This window comes from Myodes glareolus, chromosome 9 (genome assembly GCF_982192425.1).
Source record: "Myodes glareolus chromosome 9, mMyoGla1.1, whole genome shotgun sequence".
NCBI lineage: Eukaryota > Metazoa > Chordata > Mammalia > Rodentia > Cricetidae > Myodes > Myodes glareolus.
The window spans coordinates 19371911-19398154 of record NC_142034.1 but is presented as its reverse complement, the minus strand read 5'-3'; the positions used below and the strand labels follow the sequence as shown (position 1 = coordinate 19398154).

Here is a 26244-nt window from a genome sequence, read left to right as displayed (position 1 = left end):
TGTTCTGGAACTAGCTCTTGTAGACCAGGCTGGCCTCAAACTTGGAGAGATCCGCCTGCCTTAAAGGCATGCGCCACCACTGCCCGGCTGAGTAATTACATTCTTATTGTGTGGATGTGTGCACACGCATATGAGGCATGACATACCTGTGGAGGTCAGAGAATAACTCTGTGCAGTTGGATCTCTTCATCCATCTTTACTTAGGCTCTGGGGACCAAACTCAGGTCCCCAAACTTGCAGTAAGTATCTTTACCTGCTGGCCAGCTCACTGGATCATGATTTTGCTCTTTTGTTTGTTTGTTTTGAAGCAGCGTGTCTCTATGTAGTCCTGGAACTTGCTATGTAGACCAGGCTGGCCTTGAACTCACAGAGATGTGCCTCCCTCTGCCTCCCAAGTGCTGGGATTAAAGGTGTGCCCCACTATGCCTGGCTATTTTTTTTTTAAACAAACTCTCACTCTATAGCCCAGGCTAGTTTTGAACTCACAGGAATCCTTCTACTTCAGCCTCCCAAGGGTTAGGATTATAGGCACGAGTCCTTTATGTTTACCGTGGCTGCATTGTTTTCATATAATTAGTGGTTTAGGAATGCCACATCAATAATACATACATAAAATAAATAAAAACCACAAAATAAGACAAGCATGCTAAATAAACAAAACTCCAACCCGCTCCATATGAAACCCAGGAAATGCATATGCACAAGAGCATACAATTCTTAAACAGGCAAATAACAGTCAACATATATAATTAAGTGGATGTCAACATTTTTTCCTTCCAATTTTTTTTTTTTTTGAGACAGGGTTTCTCTGTAGATTTGGAGCCTGTCCTGGAGTTAGCTCTTGTATACCAGGCTTGCCTTGAACTCACAGAGATCCACCTGCCTCTGCCTCCCGAGTGCTGGAATTAAAAGCATGCACCACCATTGCCCGGCTCCTTCCAGTTTTTGAGATTGAGTTCAGGGGCTTATGTATGTCCGGCAAGCATTTTATCACTGAGCAATAGCCTGCCTTCTTTTTACTATTTTGTGATGGGATTTCCCTAAGTTGGCAAAACTTGACTTGAACTTGCAATTCTCCTATCTCAGCTTCCCAAGTAGCTGGGATTACAGGCTTGGCTAACAGTGTTATTATTATTATTATTTTAGATAGGATCTCACTATGTGGTCATGGAATTCATTTTGTAGACCAGGCTGACTTTGAACTCCGAGCTCTGCCTGCCTCTGCCTCCTGAGTGCTGGGGTTAAAGGCACGCGCCACCACCACAAGGCCTAACAATGTTTGTATACTGGTGCTTTAAACTTGACATTTTTGCTCAATATTCTTAAAAAATAACAGAAAGGATATTATTTTTGCAATGAATTATCGAAAGAACTGCTAATGTCATTTTATTTTAAGAGAGATGTTCAGTTTAGAGCAACAGAATCACCCACACAGCCTTCAGCATTGCACTGCCTATGCTGGACACAGGCTTTGAGTGTCCTTATCCAGAACAAGAGGGCAGACGCATTCTGGTTTTCATTTTTTTTTTTAAATCTAAGAATGTTTCCAATATACAATGTGTTGGCAGTCTTGGAGATGGGCCCCAAGTCTGTGTATGACAATGTGATGGGCTATAGGCCTTCTCCAGACATACTGTCAGTGTGCCTGAGTCTGACAGACACCCTAGAAGCTGCAGCTTCAGAGTAGTTTTGAAGAGGGATGCTCAGACTTCTAATAGTTTATTTTCTCTTTGGTCAAAACAGAACCATTTGGGGGCTGGAGAGACGGCTCAGTAAAGAGCTCTGGCTGCTCTTCCAGAGGACCAGGTTCTGTTCCCAGCACCCACATCAGGAGGCTCACAATGTCTAGAATTCCAGCTCCAGGGGAGCCGATGCCCTCTTCTGGCCTTCAAGACACCTGCATACACATTTGCATACACACACATTAAAAAACCAAAAAAAGTAAAATCTTTTTTTAAAAAATGAATCTTATATTCAATACTTTTAAGTGGAGAAACTAGGTTACAGAATTGAATTAAAATGGTTTTAATGAGGCATCAAAAAACTTATGGAATTGTGTAAATTATGATTTTCTCTTTGGGGAAGAGGAATAGGTAAGAATGCTTCCTTTTTTCTGTTATAGCAAGTATTTTCCCATGGGCATGGATTGTTTTTACAGCTAGAGAGTGGGGTGTGAGGCACTGAACTGTTCACAATATTCGGAACTAGCCAAGACATGGGACCAGCCTACACACCTGTCAACAGATGGATGGACAAGCATGTAGTGATATGCATAGTCGGGTTTTACAGAGCCAGAAGGAAGAAATTATATCAATGACAGACACATGCAGACTACATGAGTTCTAGGTCAGCCAGGACCACAAAGCCTGGACCTACGGCAGGGTCTTTGGCCTTTTGGGCCTTGCTGTGTAAGGTCACACGGTCAAGAACATCTGATATATTACGGTATTTATGCACAACCAGAACCCTGTAATAACCGAGGGTGGTTGTGGGGTGAAGTCTATGTAGGGACATAACGTGGTCACAGCATTTATCCCCACAGGGAAAGAAAGGGGTTTAATACTAATATTGAGTGATGGCCATTGGCTATTGAGATAATGAGGTGGAGAACGGGGCCTTACCCGTGAGCAAGGACTTTCCGAGGCCGTCAGGTTGCAGGCACAAGGCATGGCCAAAGTCGCAGAGGGCAGCTCGGCTCCCGTCACTGGACAGGAGCACATTGTCAGCTGCAGGCAGTACCCAGCGAAAGGGAAGAAGGGGACAGGTGAGTCACTTCAGGCTCCAGGCCCCAGCCCGCCCTGGCCTGGCTTGACCTGGCCTCTTGTCAGGCAGCTGTCTGGCCAGTCCTTGGCAGCTGCTGCTTCCCATTAGTCTAGTCAGTCACGAGAAGCAGGGGGTGGGGTGGGGTTGTCATGGAGTGGGCCCATTGCAACAGGCACCACCACTTTCCCAGAGAGTGGTCTCTTTGGCACCTTGCCCTCCCCCCGAGGTCATCAGGAGGCAGGAATTTAGTCTTCCGTTTTCTGTGAACAACCATGGAGACTACAGTGCCAGACTGAGGGCCTGGAGGACGCCACTCCCTCCCCACTATGCACAGCCCTGCCGGCTGACTCAGGCCCACCGCTTGGAGGAAGTCAGGCAGAAAGGCATGAGGAAGAGCCTGTTGGGACCAGGACCTTGGTGACTAAGGCCTTACCTTTGACATCGCCATGCAGGATCCTTCGAATATGGAGGTATTCCAACCCTTCCAGGGCCTGGCCCAAGTAGTATAGGGCTCGGTCTTCGGGCAGACAGCCCTTCTGCTTTATGAGCTGGCCTAGCGAGCCACCTAGGAAATGAGCCAGTCTTCATGTGAGGCTTTCCCAGGCTTCCGCGCAAGCCAAGGGTAAGAGCGAAGGGCAGGTGATGTGGGAGAAGAGGTCACAGGACTAGGAGGTATGATGTGGACGAAGGACAGGTAATGTGGGAGAAGAGGTCAAAGGGCTAGGAGGTGCGATGTGGACAAAGGGCAGGTGATGTGGGAGAAGAGGTCACAGGACTAGGAGATATGATGTGGACGAAGGACAGGTAATGTGGGAGAAGAGGTCACAGGGCTAGGGGGTGTGATGTGGACGAAGGGCAGGTGATGTGGGAAAGTAGGGTCACAGGGCTAGGAGGTACAATGTGGACTGACTAGAGACCAAGGGCAAAGTTGGAGTGAACTCTTGGCCTTGAATTTTGAGAGAGAAAAAAAAATAGGACCGGTCTCCTTACCTTCTAGCAGCTCCATGAAGATGTTGACCCAAGGGCCTTCTCTCACGGCTCCATAGAGAGGTACAATTCTGGGTGACGTCAGTCCAGCACAGACCATCAGCTCCTCTGCCCGAAACACCTCAAGCCGAACCTGAAAGAACCCAGAGGACTTGGAGTCAGGGTGAGGGGGCAGGCTGGGGTCTACATTCTGCCGGTAGTGCTCCCGGAAGTGACGTCCAGGCCAAGCGGGACCAGGGAGGCCTGCCAGGCCCTCGGGGACTAAGCTGTGTGCCCATGTATAACCCCTGGTGTCAGATTCCAGTTCCACAGTGCCTACTATCAAAAAGAGTAACACTTCTTCCAGGCTCCCCGAATGTTTATTCTGTAGCAATTTCCCTAGCATCTGAGTACACAGAAGGTTCTGGGGAAGGGTTGGCCAGCGCCCCTCCTACTGCGATGTGGAAGTCTGCAGTCACCCACTCCGATCTGTGGGGACCGACAGCTTGGCATGGCAGGAAGCATTAGGCCATGGATACAGCATCTTGTGCTTAGATTCTGTTTAGTCCATTCACAAAAAGGTTGTTTGCTTTCATTAGCTGAGTCTCAATGTGCATGGTGGGGACAGGGCTGCCTGCTCCAGGGTAGTGTGAGGATTCAGAGAGATGGGGGTTGTCCACTCTGATCGTCCATGCTTGGTGGCAAGGACACTCAGTCAGTACTGGCTTCCCACTTCCTCTGGCCAACTCAAAGAGCTGACAAAGTCCTCTCCTGAACTTGCTGGCTGCTGTGGGGCCTCTGCAACGGCACCGCCAGGGGGCGACAGCAGTAACAGACTAGTCCGGCCCAGCTTATGTTTCCAGACTTGCTGACTGGGCAAACAGGAGCTCTGCCCATGTGGGGTTTTTTTGGACTTCTGCCTATCAATGGAAAATGTCTCTCTTCTGGTTACTTATAGTATCATTCAGCCCACACGAACTTTGACTTTTGATCCGTGTTTCCTCTAACAGGCTGATGAACTTGACTGAAACTGATTCACCTATGATTTCCAATTGCAATGTCCCTCTGCTAATCACTCCTAAAATGTGAAGCTTCCTAGGGCTCCCCAGAGAGCCTAGAAAGGTACCACAGGAGTCTGCATCGAAGGAAATGGGAACGTCCAGTGCCTGTGGGGCTCCTTGTTTGAGATGGCTCAGGTCCCACACTGACCACTGTTAAATCCTCACAAAGAGAGGCGCTTGTGACCTAAAGAACTTTAGGGGACGATGAAAGGCAGGAAAGGAAATGAAGGTGGGACTGCCCACTCTGATTCTGATGTTTGAGAAACTGTAGAGTGCTCAGTGCACTCACTGCACCGATGGTAACTTGGAGAGAGGCTCACAAGTTTGGGGCCAGTCTCACCTATGTAGTTAAGGTTTAGGTCAACTTGGGTACTGAGTCTCGACAGCCCCCCCCCAAAAAAAACCCACAAAATTTTCTTTTTTCCAACTTATATAACTTGTTTTTCAATGGATGATAAGTTTTGGGATATACCTGACCATTTAATAAATGTAAACATACCAAATAAACACCAGAAAGTGGCACATGTCAAATCTCACGTACCTCCAAGAATAGAACTGAAGAAGAGGCCTGGGTACCGTGAAGACCTGACTAAGAGGCCAAGGATGTTGAAGCAGGCTGGTGAGCAATCCTAACTCACTCTCTAGAGCAGTGGCTCTCAACCTTCCTAATGCTGTGACTCCCCCTTAGTATAGCTCCTCATGTTATGCTGACTCCCAACCATAAAACTATTTTTATTGCTACCTAATAACTAATTTTGCTACTGTTATGAATTACAATGTAAATATCTGATATGCAGACGGTCTTAGGTGACCCCTGTGCAAAGGTCATTCAAGCCCCAAAAGGGTCGCGAACCACAGGTTAAGAACCATTGCCCTAGCATCCCAGCAATGCTGAATCATTCCCAATACAGACCAAAGTTGGTGGGATGGGAAAATCTCAAAAAGAAAAAGGAAAAAAAAAGAAAAGAAAAAAAAGTGATCTTGCAGTCTGGGTGAGCCTGAAGAAGCAAGGTAAAAGGGCAGTCATCCCATGAAGTCAGGCGGGGAAGGCCCCTGACCCTCACAGCCAGAAACCATGGAAACCAACTCTTCACTCTTTAGCGTCCTCACTCAAAGACAGTGCTGGGCTGTGCTGGGCTGTGAGTGGGAACTAACAAGGTCCGCTGACCTACGCCAGGCACAGTCTACAGAGGGGAGGTCGTCACTCCCATTTCACTGATGGGAATCTGACGGCAGCACAAAGAGCTCAGCCACTGAGAACAGAGCACCACAGCCAGGTCTGTGGCCGGCAGGCCTGACCCTAGAGCTGCCAACTGCTGTACTGCTGGAAGAATTTTTCAGCCTCAGCCTTGACACCTGGCCATATTTACACAGATTCTGAAGCAGCATCTCCAGGGAGGCGTGCAGACAGCACTGATGTACCGCCAAGTGCAAAAGTTCTACCCTCCACTTCAGTCCCCAGGCAACCATACCTGGCGGCTTTTCCCTCCTTGAAACTCATTTTCTTTAGCAAACTAAATCTGTTTTTCTGTCAGTAAAAAGGGGGTGCAAGGAACTCCACAGTTCTGAAGATCTCAGGAATATAAACTATGGGAAAGTTTATGTAAACTCAGGATGGGACACAAAGATGCCTAAGAAACCAGGAGTTCCCATTTCCTCAGCCTCTTCTGGACAGTCCCCTTCGATCGCTGCTCCTAGACAAGGGCTCACGGCTGACGCTGCTTCAACGGCACACCATGCAAAAGCCTGGGTTTGCTACAAACTCTAGCTTTGGCCAGGAAGATGGCTCAGCAGGCGACAGTGCCAGTAGAGCGGGCCTGAGGATCTGGATCTGATCTCTGAAGCCACACAGAAAGCCAAGGCGGCGTTGCACACCTGTGATCCCAGCATTTGCACAGTGTGAAGGGAGAGTCGCTGGAAGCTGGAGAGGCTGGGAACAGAGCTCACCGGAATGCACTTGGCTAGCAAGTGTGAGACCCTGGTTCAATACTGACAACACACACATCACAGCACACACCCATACCACACATACATACACATACCACAACACACACCCCCACACCACATACACACATATATACACACCAACACCCCCCACACCTCACACACATACATATATATGCATCCCCCTAAACCACATACACAATATACACACCACATACACATACCACACACACATCACACACACACGCACACACCACACACACACACTACATATACATACACACACCACAATACATACACCCCCTCATACCAGAAACACACACATATATACACACTAATATCACACACATACACACAACACACCCTACATACAGTGCATGCTGCCTTAAACTGAAAGGAGAGCACTGACTCCCAGAAGTCGTCTTCTGACCTACACACACACACACACACACTCACACATACATAAATAAAACTTCAAAACACCAGTTCCTTTGGATCCACAGCTCTGTCCCCAGTGTCTGCACAGCATCTGGCACGGAGCAGGTGCTCCATGACAGCTGGTTTGACTTGGCCAGTGCTGCACTATTCCAGTTCGGTGACAGCCAAAGGGAGGCTCCCAGAATCCTATGCTTGGCCCAGATGTCTTAAGACAAACAGTTCCTTGCCCTTGTTGAGGGCAGATGGCAATTGTCCTCTGAGAATCTGCTGAGTGACACAGTCCCTTTGCCATCAAACTGTACCCATGCCCGCTAATACATTCTGGATCAAGTCCCAGGGATTTAAGGATCCTGTAAGTCTATCCTCTGGCAGGGAGAACTTACATATTGGTTGCTTAAAAAGCCTGACCGTTCTATGTGAACCAAGGAGAAATCCTGCCTAGGGTGTATTCAATGGGGGGGGGGTAACCTCTAGGACTGGATCTCATTTTCATAAAAGAAACAGCCAAATTTCTACAGTCTAGAAAGACAATGACAGATGGCACTTTTGAGGACAGGAGTGGGGAGCAGGGAAACTTTGGCGTCACTTCATTTATGGAGAGGCTGCACTTGTTCTCAGTTAAAGATGAAAAGGGGGCTGGAAAGATGGCTCCGCAGGAAAGGTGCTTGCTGCTTGGCAACCCCAAGTTCAATCTACACAGTGGAAGGAGAAAACTGACTATTCCAAGTTGTTCTCTGACCTCCACATCTACCCCATGACATGTGTGCCCTCGTATACACACAGAAATATGCCATAAAATGATTAATTAAAAAACCATAAAAGATTAAAAACAAAACAAAATTTCACATTAAGGGCTAGACCTGTGGCCAGTAAGCATATGACCCAAGCTCATGGATGTTCTAGAAGGAAGACCAAGGGGTTGCTGGTATTATGTAACCTCTCATGTCCAGGATCCTTCCTAGGAGCACTAAAGGGACATGGGCCTGACCTCTGATTCCCAGACCGTGTCTCCTGTCCCTCCTCACCATGCCTTTGCCAGGGAACTCTGGGAACTTTTTGTGTACGTAGTATCAGAATTTGAACTCAGGGCCTCATACTTGCTAGGTAAATGCCCCAAGATGATCTGTATTTCCAAGCTCAGGGGACTTAGCCCTCGTGTGGTCTTAGAGCTGAACACTGTACAGGACAAACTGCAAGCCCTAAGCCTCTCCTCTGAGAGAAAAGATGGGCTGTTTGCCCCACCACGAGCTGGGCAAGGGAGGTAGGAGCTCTGACTGTGGACAGCTAGAACCCTGGGAAGTCCAGGCCTTCTGCCTGCAGCTTTGACAACTGCCCTGGACACAGGACAAGAGGAATGTATTAATGTTGTTTACCTTGTTGCCTGGGACTGAGAGGACCTCAGCAGAGGGACAGCTGAGAAACTGGTGACTAAGCTCCCAGCGCTGGGCATCCATCTCCAGGACACTTCACACCCTCACCCACCTCCCACTGCCTCTCGGAAGGGACAGCTGAGCCTTCTCTGGTAGACTGGGGAGGGGACCTGTAGCTAAAGAGGTCAGGCACGTGGCCCTGGCATCCAAGTGGAAGATGACCCGTGCTGGCAAGACTTCAGTGTGAGATTGTGCTGAGGGTGAGGATGGTACTTGATCACTTCACGATCTGTATGAAATGTGATGTAAAACGGACAGATTCTTATTCCACAACTCTGAGGTTCAGGTTTGACATCTGCCACAGCCGGGCTCAGGTTTATTTACATCCCAGCTGGAGACGTTCCCAAAGCTAAGGGCAGCCATGATGGAAGTGGCAGGGCTCATTCTTCATGACACCCAGAACATGCTGGGCCTAGGTGGTCTGATTTCTTCGTCTCTTTCCTTTTGGGGATGAGGGTGTCTGATATAAAGCCAATTATTCCGCCTAGTGGTCAACTCCCCACAGAACAATAAAATCCCTCAACCACTATTCCCCAAAATGATCCACATGAATTCAGGTTCTTAGGTTTTTTGGTTAGGGATAGGCAGGCTTCCAATAGAGCAGGGACTGCCAAAGCAGGGGTGGAGGCCAGACTCTGAGGGAGCAGAGCTGACTCTACTGAGATCTGTGGATCCGCAGCTGGGACAATGCCACACGGCAGGGGACCCTCAAACTCCAGGGCTCCTGGGCAAGCCACAGGGGAGGTGACTCAGCTTTCTGCTGCTCACCAAGCCCTTAGGACAGGATTCTCCTCTCCTTCCTCTCCTCAAAGCTGCCGTCTGTGTCACATTTTGATGTGGACCCTGATTTTGTCACCAGCCCAGCGCGTTTCCACATGCTGGCCTGCCAGTCCCTTAGGACTTGGCAGGTGTACCGTCCAGTGTCTAGCCTCCTTGCAGGAGACACTTGGCAGGTGGAGGTCACCACTTTCACCACCTGCGCCAGGCCCCACTATGTGGCATGAGGGTTTTGTTCATCACACACTGTCTGTGACTTGGAGAATCTTCCAGGTCTGGACTTGCCCCTACAGGCCCTGGCGTCTTCAGCGGCCAGGGCTGTATCCAGACCCAAGCTGCGTGCTCCTGCACTGCCTCTCACAGATATGCATACCACGGGCAGCAAGCAGGCCAGGTCATGTGACAGACTACTCCCTTCCAACTCCAGCTGACCCAAGGGCAGCTAGGGTGCCAACCATCAAGGCCGAGCACTGGACTCCCCATGACTGTTGTTGACAGATTGCTGAGACCTAATGCGGCAGCTCCCGTGCGGTTTCCCTTCCAACTCCCTGGAGTTCTACCTCCTATGTACGTTTTAGAAAAATTTTAGGCAAGGTCCAGGCTGGCCTAGAATGCATGGCTATCCTCTTGCCTCAGCCTCCCAAGGGCTGGAAGTTTGGGTGTGAGCCCATCAGTGTATCAACTTGGCATACCTTTTTGACAGCACACTGGAAGCCGGTCTGCTTGTCCTTCATTCTGTGAACCTCACCGAAGGAGCCTCTGCCCAAACGGGGCTGGTGTGTCACCCAGTGGACATCTTCTCGGTACTCATAATCCACTGGTTTGAGTTTCTAGGGTTGAAAAGGAGGGGGTCAGTTCCAATGGCCAGGACAGTGAGGAAGGTTCTCTAGCTAGCAGCCCTCACTAGAGCTACGGGTGCTGAACAGCCACACCCAGAGATACCACCAGCTCTCAGCTGGGGCTATATGGAAGACAGACCAAAGGGGTTGAGAGGAATAAGAAGGCAAAGGTGACCTTCACAGGCTGCCTGGGGGCTCCTGCAGATGAGTTCTGAGATGAAAGCAGAATTGCCCTGATAATAGAACAATATAACTCAGTAACTAGAAGAGGGGAGAGAAACGAGCCAAGGACAATGTTAAAAGTGACTAGAATAAACCCAGCAATTGAACAAGATGGTTCAAGTTGCAAAGTTACTCGACAGAGAACTAAAGGAACAGGGAGGGAAGTGGGAGAGGGCGGGCGGCATCCTTCTGTTCGCCAGGATGTTTTCACCTAACACACACAATTCAGCAACAGGGAAACTACCCAGGACTGAAGAGAGACCTAGAAAGGCTGTGGGAAGTGAGGCTGTGGGTGGACCGCTTTAGGACTGCATGCATACGGTAAAGCTGAGATCACTCTGTGGCTTTTGGTTGGGTGGAACCTTTAAGAGGTGTGGCCTAATGGGAGGAAGTTAGGCCATTGGGGGTCCACCCTTCAAATCTCGGGATCCACACCCTTCATCTTTCTCGGCTTCTGGGTTGTGATGGCACCAGTAAGTTGTCTCCATCAGGTGCTCAGCCATAGTGTACTGAGCCCAAAACCTCTGAAACTCTCAGCCCAAATGAACCTTTGAAGTTGACTATTTTAGCATTTTGTCATGGTAACAGAATCCCGATTTGATCCCCAGTGAGCAAATTGATTTATTACCATGGGCACGAGTGATTCTTGTATGAGGGAACCCTTCCTCAGGGCCTGCTGGCTTATACCACACTTTGCCTCCACTTCAAGCTCCACCCTGCACCCCTATCGTCAGAAAGGTGACCATTGGAGGTCTGTGTACAGAAGTTTGGGGGTTAGTTACCTCGGAAAGCAGGACACCTTCGTTGTCCTCAGTTTCAGGGCTGAGTCTCTGAGGCTTGGAGCTCCCTGATGACCATGTCTTAGCCAGGCTGGCCAGGCTGTTGGCTTGGCCTGAGCTCACACTGCCTTGTAGTGCATGGACCAGGTACTCCTCCACAGGAAGCTTTTCTTGGGCACTTCGGGATGGATAGCTGGACTCCAGGTGTGGGCCGGGCAGGGGCTTCTGACTGTCTCCATAGGCCAGTTTGCTTAGGTGTGGGCTGGACAGGGGCTGCTGGCCACTTACACAGGCTAGTTTGTCCAGGAAGAGGGATTCCAGCGGATAGGGTCTCCAGGGCTCCAGAGGGTGAAATGGGAAAGGATGGGGCAGTCTGTTGTAGGGGAAAGGGTGAGTGGAATGGGGTGGGGGGCCTACGGCCTGCGGGTGGTGCAGTTTCCACACGTGGTTTAGACATTGCAAGGGGCTGATCAGTTTGTGGAGCTCAGGTCGGGGCAGCACCGGTCGCAGGCCTTCACCCTGCTTCTTACAGCACAGGTGGCCGAGGTCTACTTCCTTCAGAGGCTTGGTGAACTGGGAGACATTTCTGGCATAGAGGGTGCCTAGTGGAGACTCATCTTCCTGCAGAAAAAATACAGGGGTCACAAGTCCCAGTTCAAACACCCAAAGCAGGGACCAGGACAATGGTGGAGGGCCTCACCTGCACAGGAATGGTGCAGCTCTCTTGCTCAGGAGTTCGGGGCAGGGGCTTGGCTAAGGCCACTCCTGCCTGGACCTGTGACTTCGACCGCCTCTTCTTACGTTTTTTCCGGGCCTTGCTGTGACGCTTTCCCTTCCGGCACACACGGGCCATTTTGCCTTCAGTTGCGTGGGCCACATTGTTGGGGATTTGGTCAAGGCTCTCAGACTGGCTGTCAGAAAGGGGGCAGATCCACATTTTGAGCACAGGAAAGCGAGAGAGGGACAGTTGAGGGACTGTCTGTGGAGCCAGAGAGACTCTGAGTGCAAACCCCAACTCCGTCATTCCAGTCATGCATGCTTAATGACATGACAGGGGACGCATGTGAGGAACGCGGTGTTAGGTGAGCATGTGTGAGGATCATGATCCTAGCACAAACCTGGACTGCTTTATTACGAGGTGCTATGGGCCTGTGCGACCACTGTCATGTACGTGGCCCGCTATTGACCAAAATGCCATGACATGGCAGCTCTGTACTTACATAGAGTGGGCACGTTCCTAAGCCCCAGAAATACCACGTTTTCTCCCTTAGGAAATGAGCACAATATTTCCTGCCACACGGGGTGGAGATGGGGTTTAAATGAGAACATTTTATAAGCCTTAATGCCTGGCCCTTCAGCAGGCTGCTCCACAGGCTTATTGCTGTGTGCTGGGGCGGACCCTCAGCCCTTCTCCGGGTGCCAGCTCTCTGGCTGCTCCATGGGAGAACTGACCAGAGAAGGCCATTCTTGGGGCAGGCATCTTAGCTCTGACGGATCTGAGTGGTTTTGTTTCTGTCATCTCTACCCTTAGCCCTTGGAGATATCTAGCTGCCACGGGACACGAGGAGCTGCCAAATGGACGCCCTTTTTGGCTGGATCTGCCGGACTCCTACCCGGTCAGGTGTTAAAGGAGCTGGTTTAAGAAAAGGGTTTGGAAGGGCTGCTGTGAAACAGCGGGGTAGGGGGGCACCGGCAACAGCCTCAGTCACAGCCCTTCTGCATCACTTTACCCCCACAATTGGCCCCTGGAGTGACAGGAGCCTGTAAGCCTCTCAGGCAGCCAAAAGAAGAGGATTAATCAAAAACCCTATTCTCTGGGCCAAAAGGTGCCTAAGGCAACATAAAGAAATGCCTAAGCCCTAAGGAGGACAGCAGCCTCCCACCCTGACCCCTTTTTATCATTAATGGTTTCCAAACACCAATGCTCAAAGTCCTGGTGGAAAGAAGGGCCTATGTCTGGAGCCTACTCTGATCAAATCTCATCTTTGGAGAATGGGGAGCCTGGAGACAGACGAGCCTGGCCTAGCTCCCATCAGGGCCAGGGCCAAATAAGACCTATAGAATGGTGAGTGTGTTCCCTCTGGCCTGTACTCATGGCTCCTCACCACTGGAAGCCGCTGTTCCCGGCATCCTCCCTGCTGATGGGAAAGCAGGGGTGTATCAAGGACTTGGAGGAGAACAAAAATAAAATGTCAAGTTGACGGGAGCCAGAGGCAGCTTCCGCCAGGCTGACTTGGCTGAGAGTAGTTGGGCCAGGAAGGCTGGGCGGCTGCCAGGAGCAGAGCCCAGGTGCTGAAGCCCGGAGCCAGAGGCCTGGTGAGAGGGCCTGGGCAGGTAGCTGGCAGGTAGCCTGGTGTAAGACCCCTCCCTCCCGGCTCCAGCAGCTTGCTTTCTCACCTGTACCGCTGTGACCCTGCGATGAAAATGCGCTCCGAAAAGGTGGGGCTGAACTCCTGGCTGTTCTCACCTTTAAGTCAAGGAAAAGGGGGCAGATTAGCAGGGAGAAGAGAACAAAGACAAGTTTAGAATTTAGGGGCAAGCCTTTCTAGACAGGCCCTAGGGGGCTCACCTCCTAGCCACCACCCTATCTTTCACTGGGTGGGGGGGGGCGGTCACCTTGTCCCCAGTTGATTAGTCAAGAGGGGATTGTTTGTAAAATGGGATCATAGGGAGCCTGCCGGCCTCACTAACAGTGAAGCTTCCTAGAACATTCCACATACCACAGGGCACAGTTGATAAATAAACTGGCAAGTATTTATGTTTACACGTGTGTTTATGTGCACACTCATTTCATGTCCATTTTCTCATTTTTTCTCAAAAGTCAAGTGGAGGCTTGGGGAGGTGAAGCAGAGGGTGGATACATGGAGAGGAATGCCACCATGCATGGGCTATCTCGCTCTCCAGGTTCTAGCCTAGGATACCTCCTAGGCTGGAAGGTGGTGCTGAGGACAGCGGAGGACTGTGGAGTTTCCCAGTCCTCCCAGGAGTTCTGGATTCCAACAGGAGTACAAGTGGAAGGGGTTTGGCCTCAACTGCTGAGGCTGGCTGCCCAGAGACTGGCCCAGCAGGCCCAAGAGCAAAGTACTGATTTGGGGGCAGAGGGTGGGGGTGGGTGGAGCCATTTCTGGTTGAAGGCAGCGATGTAGGCCAGAGGGGTTTCCTAGGAGTCTTGGCTTTTACTGTCTGGGCCCCTCCGGATGCCAGCACAAAAGGCTAAGGGCCAGCTTGATGTGCCTGCAGAGTCCTTAAGCATTCCTGCCTCTTGGCTGCTTCCCTGTTCGGGTTACAATGGCACAGACTCTATTTGCTAAGTCTCCACGATCCACCCTTCCCTCTTACAGTGCCTACTTAAGATACCCTGGGCTAGACCTAGTAATGTGTCTGGTGAGAATCTTACAGAGTAGCCGTTCTGACCTCGCTCTTCCATGGTGACTCTAGTTACCTCTCATGCCAGCCACCCATCTGCAAGCCCATTCATTCACTTGCCACTGTGCTCAGAGCAGTCCCGGATCCTTACATTCAGCCTGGGCGATGATGGAGATGGCGGGTGGGCCACCCTCGGAACCTTCCTTGGCTGTGCCTTTGGTAATCACGTCGTTCAGAATCTCCCATTTCCCACAGAACACGGGGCTCTTCTCCACAGCCTCAAGCTTGTAGATGCAGCTTGGCTTCTTCCCCAGCGACTGTGTCTTCTCCTTGGCTTTGGCGAGTTCCTTCTGTTGCCCAACCTCCGAGCCAGGAGTGCCTGGGCAGGCTGCTTCCATCACTGCCATCTCCCAGGCTCGTGCTCACCTAAGGGGGCCAAACACAGACCAGGTCACTCAAATCCCAGACCCCATGGAACGGTTAGGCACAGATTGGAGGGGAAACATGTCTGTGTATGTGTGTGGTGGTGGTGGAGCACACTGGAAGGTTCTCGGCTCTTTAGGTCAGTGTACTCATTCTCTGAACACCCCCGAGAAGTAAGGAATCCAACCTCACAATATTTATGAGCATTTCATTTTGGGACCCCTGGTCTACTGGCACTGCATTGTGAATGGATTCCTCTGCTGGGCCTTCAGAGGGATGGGGTCATTCTCTTCAGGGTGTAGCCACTGATAAATTGTCCATGGTCCAATAAATAACCCCACACCTATGCTCATGCAAATGATCCTAGTTAATCTCAGCGCGTGTGTGTGCACATACACACACATACACACAAGTAGGAGGGAGAGAAGACAATGGGGTGGGCTGAACAGAGGGCTCAGCAGTTAGAGCACCCACATGGCAGCTCGCAAACATTTGTAACTACAGTTCCTGGGATCTAGTGCCCTCTTTTGGCCTTCATGGGAACTGCATCTATGTGCTACACACACACACACACACACACACACAAAGGTTTAACATTCAATACACAAAAGTAAGTAATTTTACATTTTAAATTATTATTACTATTATTGTCTTACTATTTTTTATTTATTTATTTATTTATTATTTTATTTGAGACAGGGTTTCTCTGTGTAGCCCTGTCTGCCCTGGATCTTGCTCTGTAGACCAGGCTGGCCTTGAACTCACAGAGAGTCACCTGTCTCTGTCTCCTGAGTGCTGGGATTAAAGGTGTGTGCCACCACCACCATTGGCCTAAAAATAATTTTTAAAAAAGAGAGTAATGGGATGAATACTACCAAAATACATTATACACATGTAAAAAATCATCAAAGAGCAAATAAAAACATGTTTTAAAGAAGACTCCACCTTTCCTCTGCAGACAGCTATGACCTGGAATTGGAACCAGACTTTTCTTGCCTCTACAATGACTAAATCACTTTGTGTTGTTCGGAAAACTCTGTTTCCTCAGGACAGGGTGATAAATCTCATCCTCTACAACCATCACCTCACAGACCCCAGGGACACTGTGCCTTCTCAGAGGGCATTAGAATGGCTTTTTTCCAATGGAGAAAAATCAAGGTTTGGTTTTGTTCATAGCAGGCATCAATGTACAGTGATATGCCGTTTAATGATGGGGATACACTTTGGGAAAGGTATCTCCAGGAGATTTTAGCATTATGTGAATATCACAGGGCACATTACGACATCATCAAGGGTGACAAAGTCTTATGGAGTCAGCAGTATGCTCAGTCCCATTGTGGTCAAAACACTGCCATGGAATGCATGGCTTTATATGAATACGTGTGTGCATAAATGTTAGAAAGCCTACTATTCAGCCTAAAAATGCGGCTCAACACTTGGTTCCTTCCCAGTGATGCAACTCTTCGTGACTCTCTAGAAGGTCCTGAAAAGTGGCTTCCTCCTCAAACATTCGCTGAAAACTTCTAGGTCCCCCCTCCACCCCCCAGGTAATAGTAGGAGTAGCAGTTATACTAGAAACCTTAATACTAACCGGTATCTGGGCACACAGCATGAAAGACTACCACTCTCTGGGGTCCAAGTGGACTACCCTGAGTCTTCCCAAGGAAGCTGAACAGAGGGCAGCCGTGGGCTGCTGTCAACCCATGCCCATGGCACAGACATCAGAATGATCAAGAGAGAAACAGTGGCTGTCTGAGCTCATCAACACAGGAATAATTGTTTTTCTTTTTCCCGAGACCAGTTTCTCTGTGTAGCCCTGGCTGTCAGGGAACTCACTCTGTAGACCAGAATGGCCTTGAACTCAGAGATCTGCCTGCCTCTGCCTCCAACTGGAATAAAAGGCATGCACCATCATGCCCCGTTAATATTGGAATACTTTTTTAAAGGCAGGAATGTTTTTGTGTGATGCTGGGGATTGAGCCCAGGACATTCAGCATGTCACACGTGTGTTCAATCACTGCACTACACCCTCAGCCAAGACAGGACTTAAAAAACAAAATTATGTGTGTGGGTATTTTGCCTGCATGATGCATGTGTACCATATGTATGCCTGGTGGCCTGTGGCCAGGAAGGGTGTCTGATACCCTGGAATTGGATTTACAGACAGTTGTGAAGCCACCACATGGGTGCTGGAATTCAAACCTCGTTCCTCTGGAAGAGCAGCAACTGCCCTAAACTACACTAAGCTATCTCTCTGGTCCAGAGACAGAGACTTATTAAAGAGCAGGGTGTGACTTGCTTCAGACAAAGCCTGAGAAGGTACTATACGCGGGCAGGTCTTTAACAATTGTTCTGGGCTGGCAGGTTGATCTTAACGCTGTTACTCACAGATGTGGTCTTCCCGGCTGTAACACCATTAAGTTGAACTCATACTTAGTTGCTCTTAGGGCAGACATGCAGACCAAATGAAGCCAACTGTCTAAGACCCTTGGCCTTTTGCCCAGTCATGCCTGGAAGTTAGTGAGATAGTGGGGAGCTGAGGAATACCAGGCCCAAGCTTCTTCCCAGGACCCGCCTCACTCACCTCCTTCCGGTCCACTGGCTATGAAAGCCTTATCGGCCCTATCTGGAGGTGGGCTGGGTTCTGTTCATTTGTTCTTGCATCTCTACCTCTTGAGAGAAGGCTAGCCCTGAACCCAGAATAGCTCCAGCCTCCAGCAGGGATGTCTGGTTCTGGAGGCTAGAATGGATAATCTACCACTTGGTCACCTTAAGATGTCTATGGGGAGTTCTGACCTCCAACTGGGCAAAAACCTCCAGGTAGGCTGGTATTGTAACTTTTCCTCCCTACATCCCTCCCCAAATCCTTTGGCCTTCTGAAAACTGACTTAAAGCCTACAATGAAGCCCACCTTTTTTGGTCTTTTAAAATTGCATTTGCAGGGAAAATGCAATTTAAAAATCAACTAGGAAACCCCCCAAATCTAAGAGAAATTGACATATGCTTAATGGGCTCTCAGGGTTGTTCCAATCTCCTTACTTTCTTGCGAAAACCTGAAGCCTACCCAAGTGGATCTCTGTTCAGGAAGCCAGCCCTTGTGCGGCAAAGCTGGGGCAGGCTGCGAACCCCAGGCTTCTGGATGTAAGCGCCTCGACTTTCCCAAGTCATAGGCAAACATGAAGGGAAACTCATGGTCCTCTGTGGTCACAGGGCTCCTAAGAGTCGGGGGACCCTGTACATGGCCGCATCTTAGTATAGAGAACAACAAGACACAAATCAGGATGACTCATGCTGACTGGGACCCAAAAGACCGAAGGCACATTTGCAGACCTTCAGACAGGATGGTCCCAAGCATGCGCCATGAAGAGCTGGGCCAGTGAACGAGGAAGAGGGTGGGCCCTGAGCTGCACTCTGCTCAGAAAGCCCACCTCTACCTGGTGTTGAAAGTTCACCTTGAGCTAGCACTCTTAGAGGCTGTGGGGGCACTCAGTCAACCAGTACCTTTCTTTCATGTAGCTGGGCAGCAGGTCAGGGCCCTGTCGTCCCCACCCCCAAGCACATACGACAAACACCAGGCTGCTCTCCCTGGGGAGAAGTTAAGGTTGTGGCCTCCCGTGTACTCTCCAGTGACTCATCCTCAGCCTAGCAGGCAGAATGACAAGGAGGCTATTGAGAAGCTGACCCAGCAGATGGCAGCTGGCCCTGAGAATGGCACAGGGAGCACGGGCTGATCCCCACCCTCCCAGCGGCGGACAGTTTAAGGCAGCAGCAGCAGCAGCAGCAGCAGCAGCAGAGCTCCAGCAGTTGGCTGTCCTGGGCCACATGGCCATGACTCAGCCCCTCACTGACAGCCTCCAGGTTCACTGGCCTGATGGCAGCTCTCCCACAAATATGGACAGGCCTGCTTCCTCTCTCCTCCCCCACCTCTATGTGGTCTGGTCCATAACACGCAGATCAGTATCAATGTCAGGACTGTAGCTAGGTGTTCTTCCCAGCCCTAGGCTTTCGGTGCTGGCCCGCCCCACCCCCCACCCCTCGGCCTAAATGAGGGGGTAAATGAGGTCAAGGCTCTACTTTATCACTCAACCCAACCCCCTCCTCAGCTCCACCTCAGCTTCCAATGCATGCAGCCTCCTGCTAGCGTCACTGTCTGGAAGCCAAGGATGACAGTAAAGGCAAGAGTCCCACCCGGGGCGCACAGAGAAAAGGCAGGGGTTCACCCAGCACTCTTTCAGGTCCGGTGCATACACCCAACCTGATCTCCTCTTGCCGTGCCTCCATCACGCTGCAGGAATCTAGGGGCGGAAGTGGCTGGGGTGCTACCAGATCAACCCTAGCCTCTGTCTGTAAGAATACTTCTAGGTTTGGGCTCTAGGTTTGGGCTCAAGGATGTCTGGGAGCCACAGGAGCAAGACACAGTTTGCATTTTTCCAGGGACAGGGTCATGGCGCTTGCCTAAGTGTCTACCACGGCGCAGGAGGCTGTTCTCGCCCCCCAGATCAGGGCTAGGGTTGCATGTCTGATTCATGCCTTCTCCAGTGCAGGAGTTTCCAACCAGAAAGTCTGGAGCTGTGCCAGATGACTTCTTAAAATGCACACATCCTAGATCTGCTGAAGAGCCAGTGGCATCGGGCCTGAAATATGCTTTCCTTTTAGCGCTGGCGTCCGAAATTGGCCTCGCACACGCCAGACAAGTGTTCTGCCACTGAGGTACATGATGCTTCCAGGCCTTTGTAAGAAGACAGTTTTTGGGGACTGCCAAGCCTGAGAACTTTGATCCCTAGAACCCACAGAGTAGAGAAAAAGAGAAACAACTTCCACAAGTTGTCCTCTGACCTCAACTTGTGCGCCATGGCGTATGCACACACACACACTAAATATAAACAGAAGTAAGAAAAGAGATCCTTTTAAGACGGTCAGGGGTCTTGAAATTGGCGTCCTCCTGTCTTAGCTTCCTGAGCAGCCACCAGGCACCAACCATGACTGGCTAGAGTCTGAACCTTTAAGAAGAAACGAACTGACTTTATCTTCATGCACATGGGGGAGCTAGGAGGGTCTGAAGAGGCAGTCAGATCTGCCGAAGCTGGGGTCAGAGGTGGCTGTGTGCCACCTGACATGGGAGCGGAGACCCTAACCTCCACTGCTGACCTGCCATCTCTCCTACCCAGAACCTGTACTGTTATTTTTATATGTATGGATGACTTGCCTCCACGCATGTCTCTGCATCACTGTGTCCCCTGGTGCCTGTGGAGGCCTGAAGAGAGCATCCAGTCCCTGGAACTAGAGTTACAGACGGTTGTGAGTGGCCATCTGAGTGCTGGGCATTAGACCTGCCTTCTCCAGAGGAGCAGCCTGTGCCCTAACCATGACGCTGTCTCTCTTGCCTCCTAGATTCTCTACTCCTGACAAGCCTTTTGGTACCAGGTCTGCCATTTGAACCCCCGCTATACTAATCTATACTAGCCACCAGGAATGTGTGTTTGTTTACATTTAATTACACCGACATAAGCTGTAAATACAATTCCTCAGTTGCACTGGTTACCGCACTGGAGAGCTCAGATGGAAAACACATCTGTTTTCCAGGATTCTGGGAGAGAAATAAGAGTTAGGCCAAATGAGTCTTTGACTCATAAAAGGGTACAATAGTAGTATTTTAAATGTTGGCCTTTAGAGTAAATAGTCTTTCTAAAGTGTATCATATTTCACTTCCTTCTTTTAGCAAGTACATTTACCCTGAGAACACCAGGCTGGGAAACAGAAGTTATGGCTTCTAGATTAAGAAAAAAAAAAAAAGGCAGTAGGGCCATTTTTGTCAAATGAAATCACACCTCATCACCATGTAAGAGCTAGAAGCATTCATATCAGAAACAGCTGCCCTAGCTGACGGCGGTGGTAAGAGGCCCACCTACTCAGCATTCTTCCCCTCAGCTGAGGACCTCTGTAGAACCCCAGGTCGCTAAGAAGAGACTTGGAGCCAATGGCCTCAGGTTCCTCCTAATTCCCAGAACAGGCCGGTCAGGAGGGATGGCTGACTCCAATTCACAACAATAGTGACTAATATTTGCTAAGCACCTAGCATTATTTAATCTCCCTTTCAGCAGTGGAAGTGAGAAGTTCCCAGCATGCCTAGAAGTTTGCACAGCTAGAGGTGTGCTGGATTTGGTCCCCGCACCTGGAGCCTGTGACCTCGAATGGTTTCTCAGACTTCTCTCAGGAAGTCAGAGTCCTGACTTTCAGGAATCTTCGGAGTAGACAGAGGGAGAGAACACGAACTGCCACAGCTAGTCTGGCCTACAGGAGATGCCAAGTGCATGTTCGTCCCTTTACCCTTTACTAGGTTGTGACCACTGAGTCACTGACATGTCCGTGCCTCTGCGTCACATAAACGAGGTGTCCACAGTCTCACCTAAGGTATTCCATATTCACTTCACCAGAGGGAAATCAAAACCGTTGAGGCCATCCCTACAACGTTCACTGAAGGACCCGAGCAAATCTCTCTCCAATTCCATCTGGGAATAAGAGTGTGCCCTTCTCTGAATGCCCAGAGGGATAAGCAGCAGCAGCGGGGTGGCCCAACTTCCTTAATAAGACATGGTTGACACCAGTGCCACCCTAATGCTTCCTCTTTTCTGCCTGTAGTTGGCCTAGCTGGCAGGCCCCACCAATAAAGCGTCACCCTAACAAAAAGGAGGGCTTGTGAAGCAAGGGAGTGCCCAGGGTAAGTGCCTGGGAGGGAGCTGCCCTTGCAAACAGCTATTTGACCAGTTGTGCCCTAGCTCCCCACACTTGCTTCACTCTGGTTCCCTTTTCTGCCTGTTTGACTCCCTGTGCCTGCCCTGGCACCTAGCCAGCCAGAATGGTCCCTTTGCTCAAAGCAGTTGGGCAGCCATGGGCAAGCTTCTCCTCCTTCCCCACCATGCTCCTCTCTCTGTGGGGCACTTACCCAGATCTGCCCCATCTTTTTCTCCTCAGGAGAAGCCAGTTACGGTGACTTCCTGCATTCATTCAGCAAGTGTCCACTCAGCTAAGGAGATGCAGCAGCTGACACGGCTCACACGTGTCTGTGTGTGGTGATTGTTCTGCATTGTTCATGCACCTCACAGTTACAAGGCTGATGTTCTTATTCCCACTTGACAGATGAGGAAACTAAGGCTGAGAGGTAAGTCAGCTGCTGGAGCAGATGAGGCTCGGTTTAGACAACTAGAGAACCTGACATGGACTTAGAACTCAAACAATATCCAGGAAGCGGCCCACTTCCCTGGCACTCAGGGATCATCAGCTCTTGTTAAATCCAGGAACTGAGAGGCATTAACTGGCTACAAGGCAAGTACAGTTTCTATTTTGTATTTGGTGTACGCTCAGCCCTGGCAGGCAAGAAGCACAAGAATGAAGAACTGGGGAGGGTGTCCGGTCTGTCGCTAAGTGCTGGTTCAGCACGTCAGGCTTCCATGCCAAGGGCTCTCCCACAGGCTGCCGGGTGTTAGAATTTTTAAGTTGATGAGTTTTAATAGGTCCTTTGTTTAAAAATCTATGCACAACACGTATGCACATAAACAAGAATTGCAGGTAACATACTACTATCTTTACTTAAAGAGCCACTGAAGGGTATGCTTTGGAAAGAAGAGATGTACGGAAGAGGGGCACGAAATGTAAGAAGTAGCAGCAGGCACAGGAATTGATGCAATGTGTTGGTCAACTCAATGAACAATTGTGTGTTGAAAAAAATCAGTCAAGGGGCTGGAGAGATGCTCAGTGGTTAAGAGCACTGTCCACTCTTCCAGAGGGCCTGTACTCAATTCCCAGAAGCCACAAAGTGGCTCACAACCATCTGTAACTTCAGTTCCAGGGGATCTGATGCACCCCTTCCACCTCTGAGGGCACTAGGTACATATGTAGTGCAAAGACACACTCAGGCAAAAACACTCAGACATATAAAGTAAAACAGTTAAATCTAAAATGGAAGAAAAATAAAACCTAGTATTTTGGGGGAAATTTTACTTGTGAAAATGTGTAAATTTCATTAAAATTACAATTATGTATGCACATTAAAGCTTAAGAATAACTTCCATAAGAACAGAGACACCTGTGGGGCAGTGGTGATGACACCTTTAATCCCAGCACTTGAGAGGTGGAGGCTGGTGAATCTGAGTTCGAGGCCAGCCTGGTCTACAGAGCGAGTTCCAGGAGAGCCAGGGCTGTTACACAGAGAAACTCTGTCTCAAAACAAACCAACAGAACAGAACAGAGACACCACCAGAGCTTCTAAACACAAAGGGTAAAGAAGGTGGAAAACTCTGCCACTGTAACAGGAAGCCAGGGAATGGAGAAAAAAGATGCCAGGGTGCTAAAATATAAATAATGCAAGTTAAAGTAGCAGAAGTAAAAATTATTATTATTTTTAAATTATAAATTAAAATAAATTATATAATTAATAAAATCTATTATTAATTTTAATACACACAAATATTTTAAAAACATATAAGAATTTTTTCCTAAAAAGATTACATTTAGTCAGCGTGTGTGTGTGTGTGTGTGTGTGTGTGCGTGAGCATGCAGAAGTCAGAGGACAACTTGCAGGAGTCAGTCCTCTCCTTCCACCATGTGGGTCCTAGAGACGGAACTCAGGTCGTCAGGCTGGGTGGCAGTGCCTTTCCCCTCGGGCCATCTTGCTGCCCCAGGACTTCTTTGTTCTTGTTGACGGAGTCTCAGTGTAGAGCATGGAACTCACAATTTGGACTAGGCTGGCCTCAAAACTGCAGTGATCCTCCTGCTTAAACCTCTACAGTGCTGGAGCCTGAGAGGCCATACTCAGCTCAGATAGGATTTTAAAGAAGACCATTGTTGTGTACATGCATGGAAAAAAAAAAAAAAGCCAAACCACAGCGAGATGCTAACAAAAGAAACAAGACACCATTTTATAGAAGAACTGAAAAGATATGGAAAACAGATGCCAATCAAAACCAGGTGAGTTGGGCTTGGTGGCGCACGCCTTTAATCCTAGCACTCAGGAGACTGAGGCAGGTGGATTTCTGTGAGTTCGAGGCCAGCCTGGTCTACAAGAGCTAGTTCTAGGACAGGCTCCAAAGCTACAGAGAAACCCTGTCTCAAAAACAAAACAAAAAATATTAACCCCCCCCAAACAAAACAAAACAAACCCCAAAACCAAAACCAACCAACCAAATAAACAAACAAAAAAACCCAAATCATGTGGTTCTCATATCAGATACAGAGCTCAGCGCGCACAGGCACAACAGTCTCTCTCAGACCCACTGAAGAGTCTGAGAGCCAGTCTCTGTCGGTAAGTCCTGTGCTCCTTAGTGCAGTGAAGGCCCTGGGCACACAGTGTGGGTCTGCTGGGTACCCTGGCCTGGGTGCTAGGAAATCGGCCCAGTCGTTGAAGGGGCTCATAGTACGCTGGGGTAACAGACAAGCAGTCAGAAAAGGACGTAAAGCAGAGGAGGTCTAGGACGCAGACACAGAGGCCATGCAGTGGGGTGGGCACACAGGGAAACCCGGAGCAGCTGCAGCAGGAAACGCTTGCAGCCATGTGCCGGAGGACTTGAGCGTGAGCCTCTGGTCCTAGAGAGAGACTCAAAAACTAAGGTGGGGCTGAGAGCCGGCTCAGTAGGTGGGGCTGCTTGCCACTGAGCCAGACAGTAGAAGGGGAGAATTGACTCCGAGTTGCCCTCTGACCATCACACCCACTCTGTGGCCTAAGGAAATAAAAATACAATAAAAAGTAACAGGTGTGGGTGACTCTTGAGGAACAATACCAGAACTCAGGCGTCCACATAGACAAGCGCGCGCGTACACACACACACTGCAAACACATACACACACACACACACACACACACACTCGGTACTCCAGGTGAGGAGGGCCCAGGAAGATGTAATCCAGAGAGGAGTCTCTCTGTAGGAATCACTACCTCCTTAAGGAGCTGCTGGGTAAACTGAAGCCACAGCTGCAGTTGGTGAGACTGGAGATGAAGGTCGGGAAGGGGGGAAGGGATCTTTTTTTTTTTTTTTTTAATTTTAAGGGTAACTTTTATCTTTGTAACCTTAAAATATTTTAATGTAGTTTATCTTTAATCGGGAAGGGATCATGAAAATGAAGCTGGTCCTCCTATACCCCAGGACCTGATTCCCAGGAGAGAGAGGCTATCTATAACCATCCATTCCCTCACATTCATGGGGATAGAGTTATAGGAGGAGGGCCCTGGGGGCAGGCAGCAGACAGTAGCTGCTGGGCAACTATTGCTGGTAAAAGTTACAGGGCTCTGGAAAGGCTTGCTGAATTCTTTTCCAAAGGATATGGGAGCAGGTGGCCACTAGCTAGGTTAGGGGGAGGCGGCACGCCAAGTACTGTACTTGGGCACTCTGAGCGTCAATGAACTGGAAGGATCTTGACCCCCTCCCCCTTGGCCAGCCTGAAGCCTGCTCCCTGGAGGGATATTTCTTTTGTGCATTTCCCATTAATGAAGATATGAAATGTGAAGGTTCATTAATCATTAACATTTTACAGATCGATAATATAAAAAAGAAATCTCACATGCCCACAACTATTCAGTTTTACTGCCAATTCCACAAAGACAATGGCAGGGCTAAGAAAATTTGTGGGATAAAGCTTATTATAGTCCTCCAGTCCCCACCACATGTTTGGCAGCCCTGGCTGGCCAGGGGCCCGAGGAAACACCAACGCCCTTAAAGGCCCTCAGGATGCTAAGGGCAACCACCCGAATCTATTCTGTTAGTGTAGGTCTTAGCCACTTCCACCCTCTCCCTGACCTCGGCCCATCCCCACTGGGCTGAGCTCATCATAAAACATCACGTCCTTTAGACAACCTCAGGCTGAAAGGTTGGCTGGCTCTGCAGTGCTTATGGGTCCAGGCCCAAGCCTGTGGTCTATAATCTATCTGACCACCGTTTCCCTAAACACAGGGTGTGGCTCTGGTTGCCCGTCTCTCCCCAGCCTCCTAGCTACTGAGCTCTACAGGTCTCCCAGTGGGCCTTGCTGTGTGGGCCACCTGACACTTCCTGCTTGTCCTGTACAGATTAAGCTGAGGCCTTCCCCTTCCAGGAAGTCGCTGACAAGCCACAGCACCCCAGTCTCTTTCCTCTTCACTTTGACCTTTAAACACACCCTCATTCACTTTTACTCATCCATGCAATAACACAGCTGAAAGTACCGGGGGCAGTAACATGCTAGACAAGACAACAGCTACTTTTATGCAGCT

General features: G+C 49.6%; 1 protein-coding gene across 3 annotated transcripts in view; it reads right to left on the bottom strand.

The window, feature by feature from the left end:
- The window catches only part of Map3k14 (mitogen-activated protein kinase kinase kinase 14), a 46604-nt gene that overhangs the window by 7106 nt on the left and 13254 nt on the right, over positions 1-26244 (bottom strand). For 2 of the 3 annotated variants that reach the window (XM_048445869.3, XM_085695879.2), the window contains exons 2-9: positions 14737-15011; positions 13617-13686; positions 11920-12130; positions 11223-11840; positions 10072-10209; positions 3754-3883; positions 3197-3328; positions 2622-2726 (exon numbers count right to left, since the gene is read on the bottom strand). In XM_048445869.3, the coding sequence (XP_048301826.2) occupies positions 2622-2726; positions 3197-3328; positions 3754-3883; positions 10072-10209; positions 11223-11840; positions 11920-12130; positions 13617-13686; positions 14737-14992 (1660 nt within the window). In that variant the 5' untranslated portion in view covers positions 14993-15011. Of the gene's footprint in view, positions 1-2621; positions 2727-3196; positions 3329-3753; positions 3884-10071; positions 10210-11222; positions 11841-11919; positions 12131-13616; positions 13687-14736; positions 15012-21951; positions 22142-26244 lie in introns of those variants that run through there. The other variant, XM_048445868.3, reaches the window with a different exon arrangement.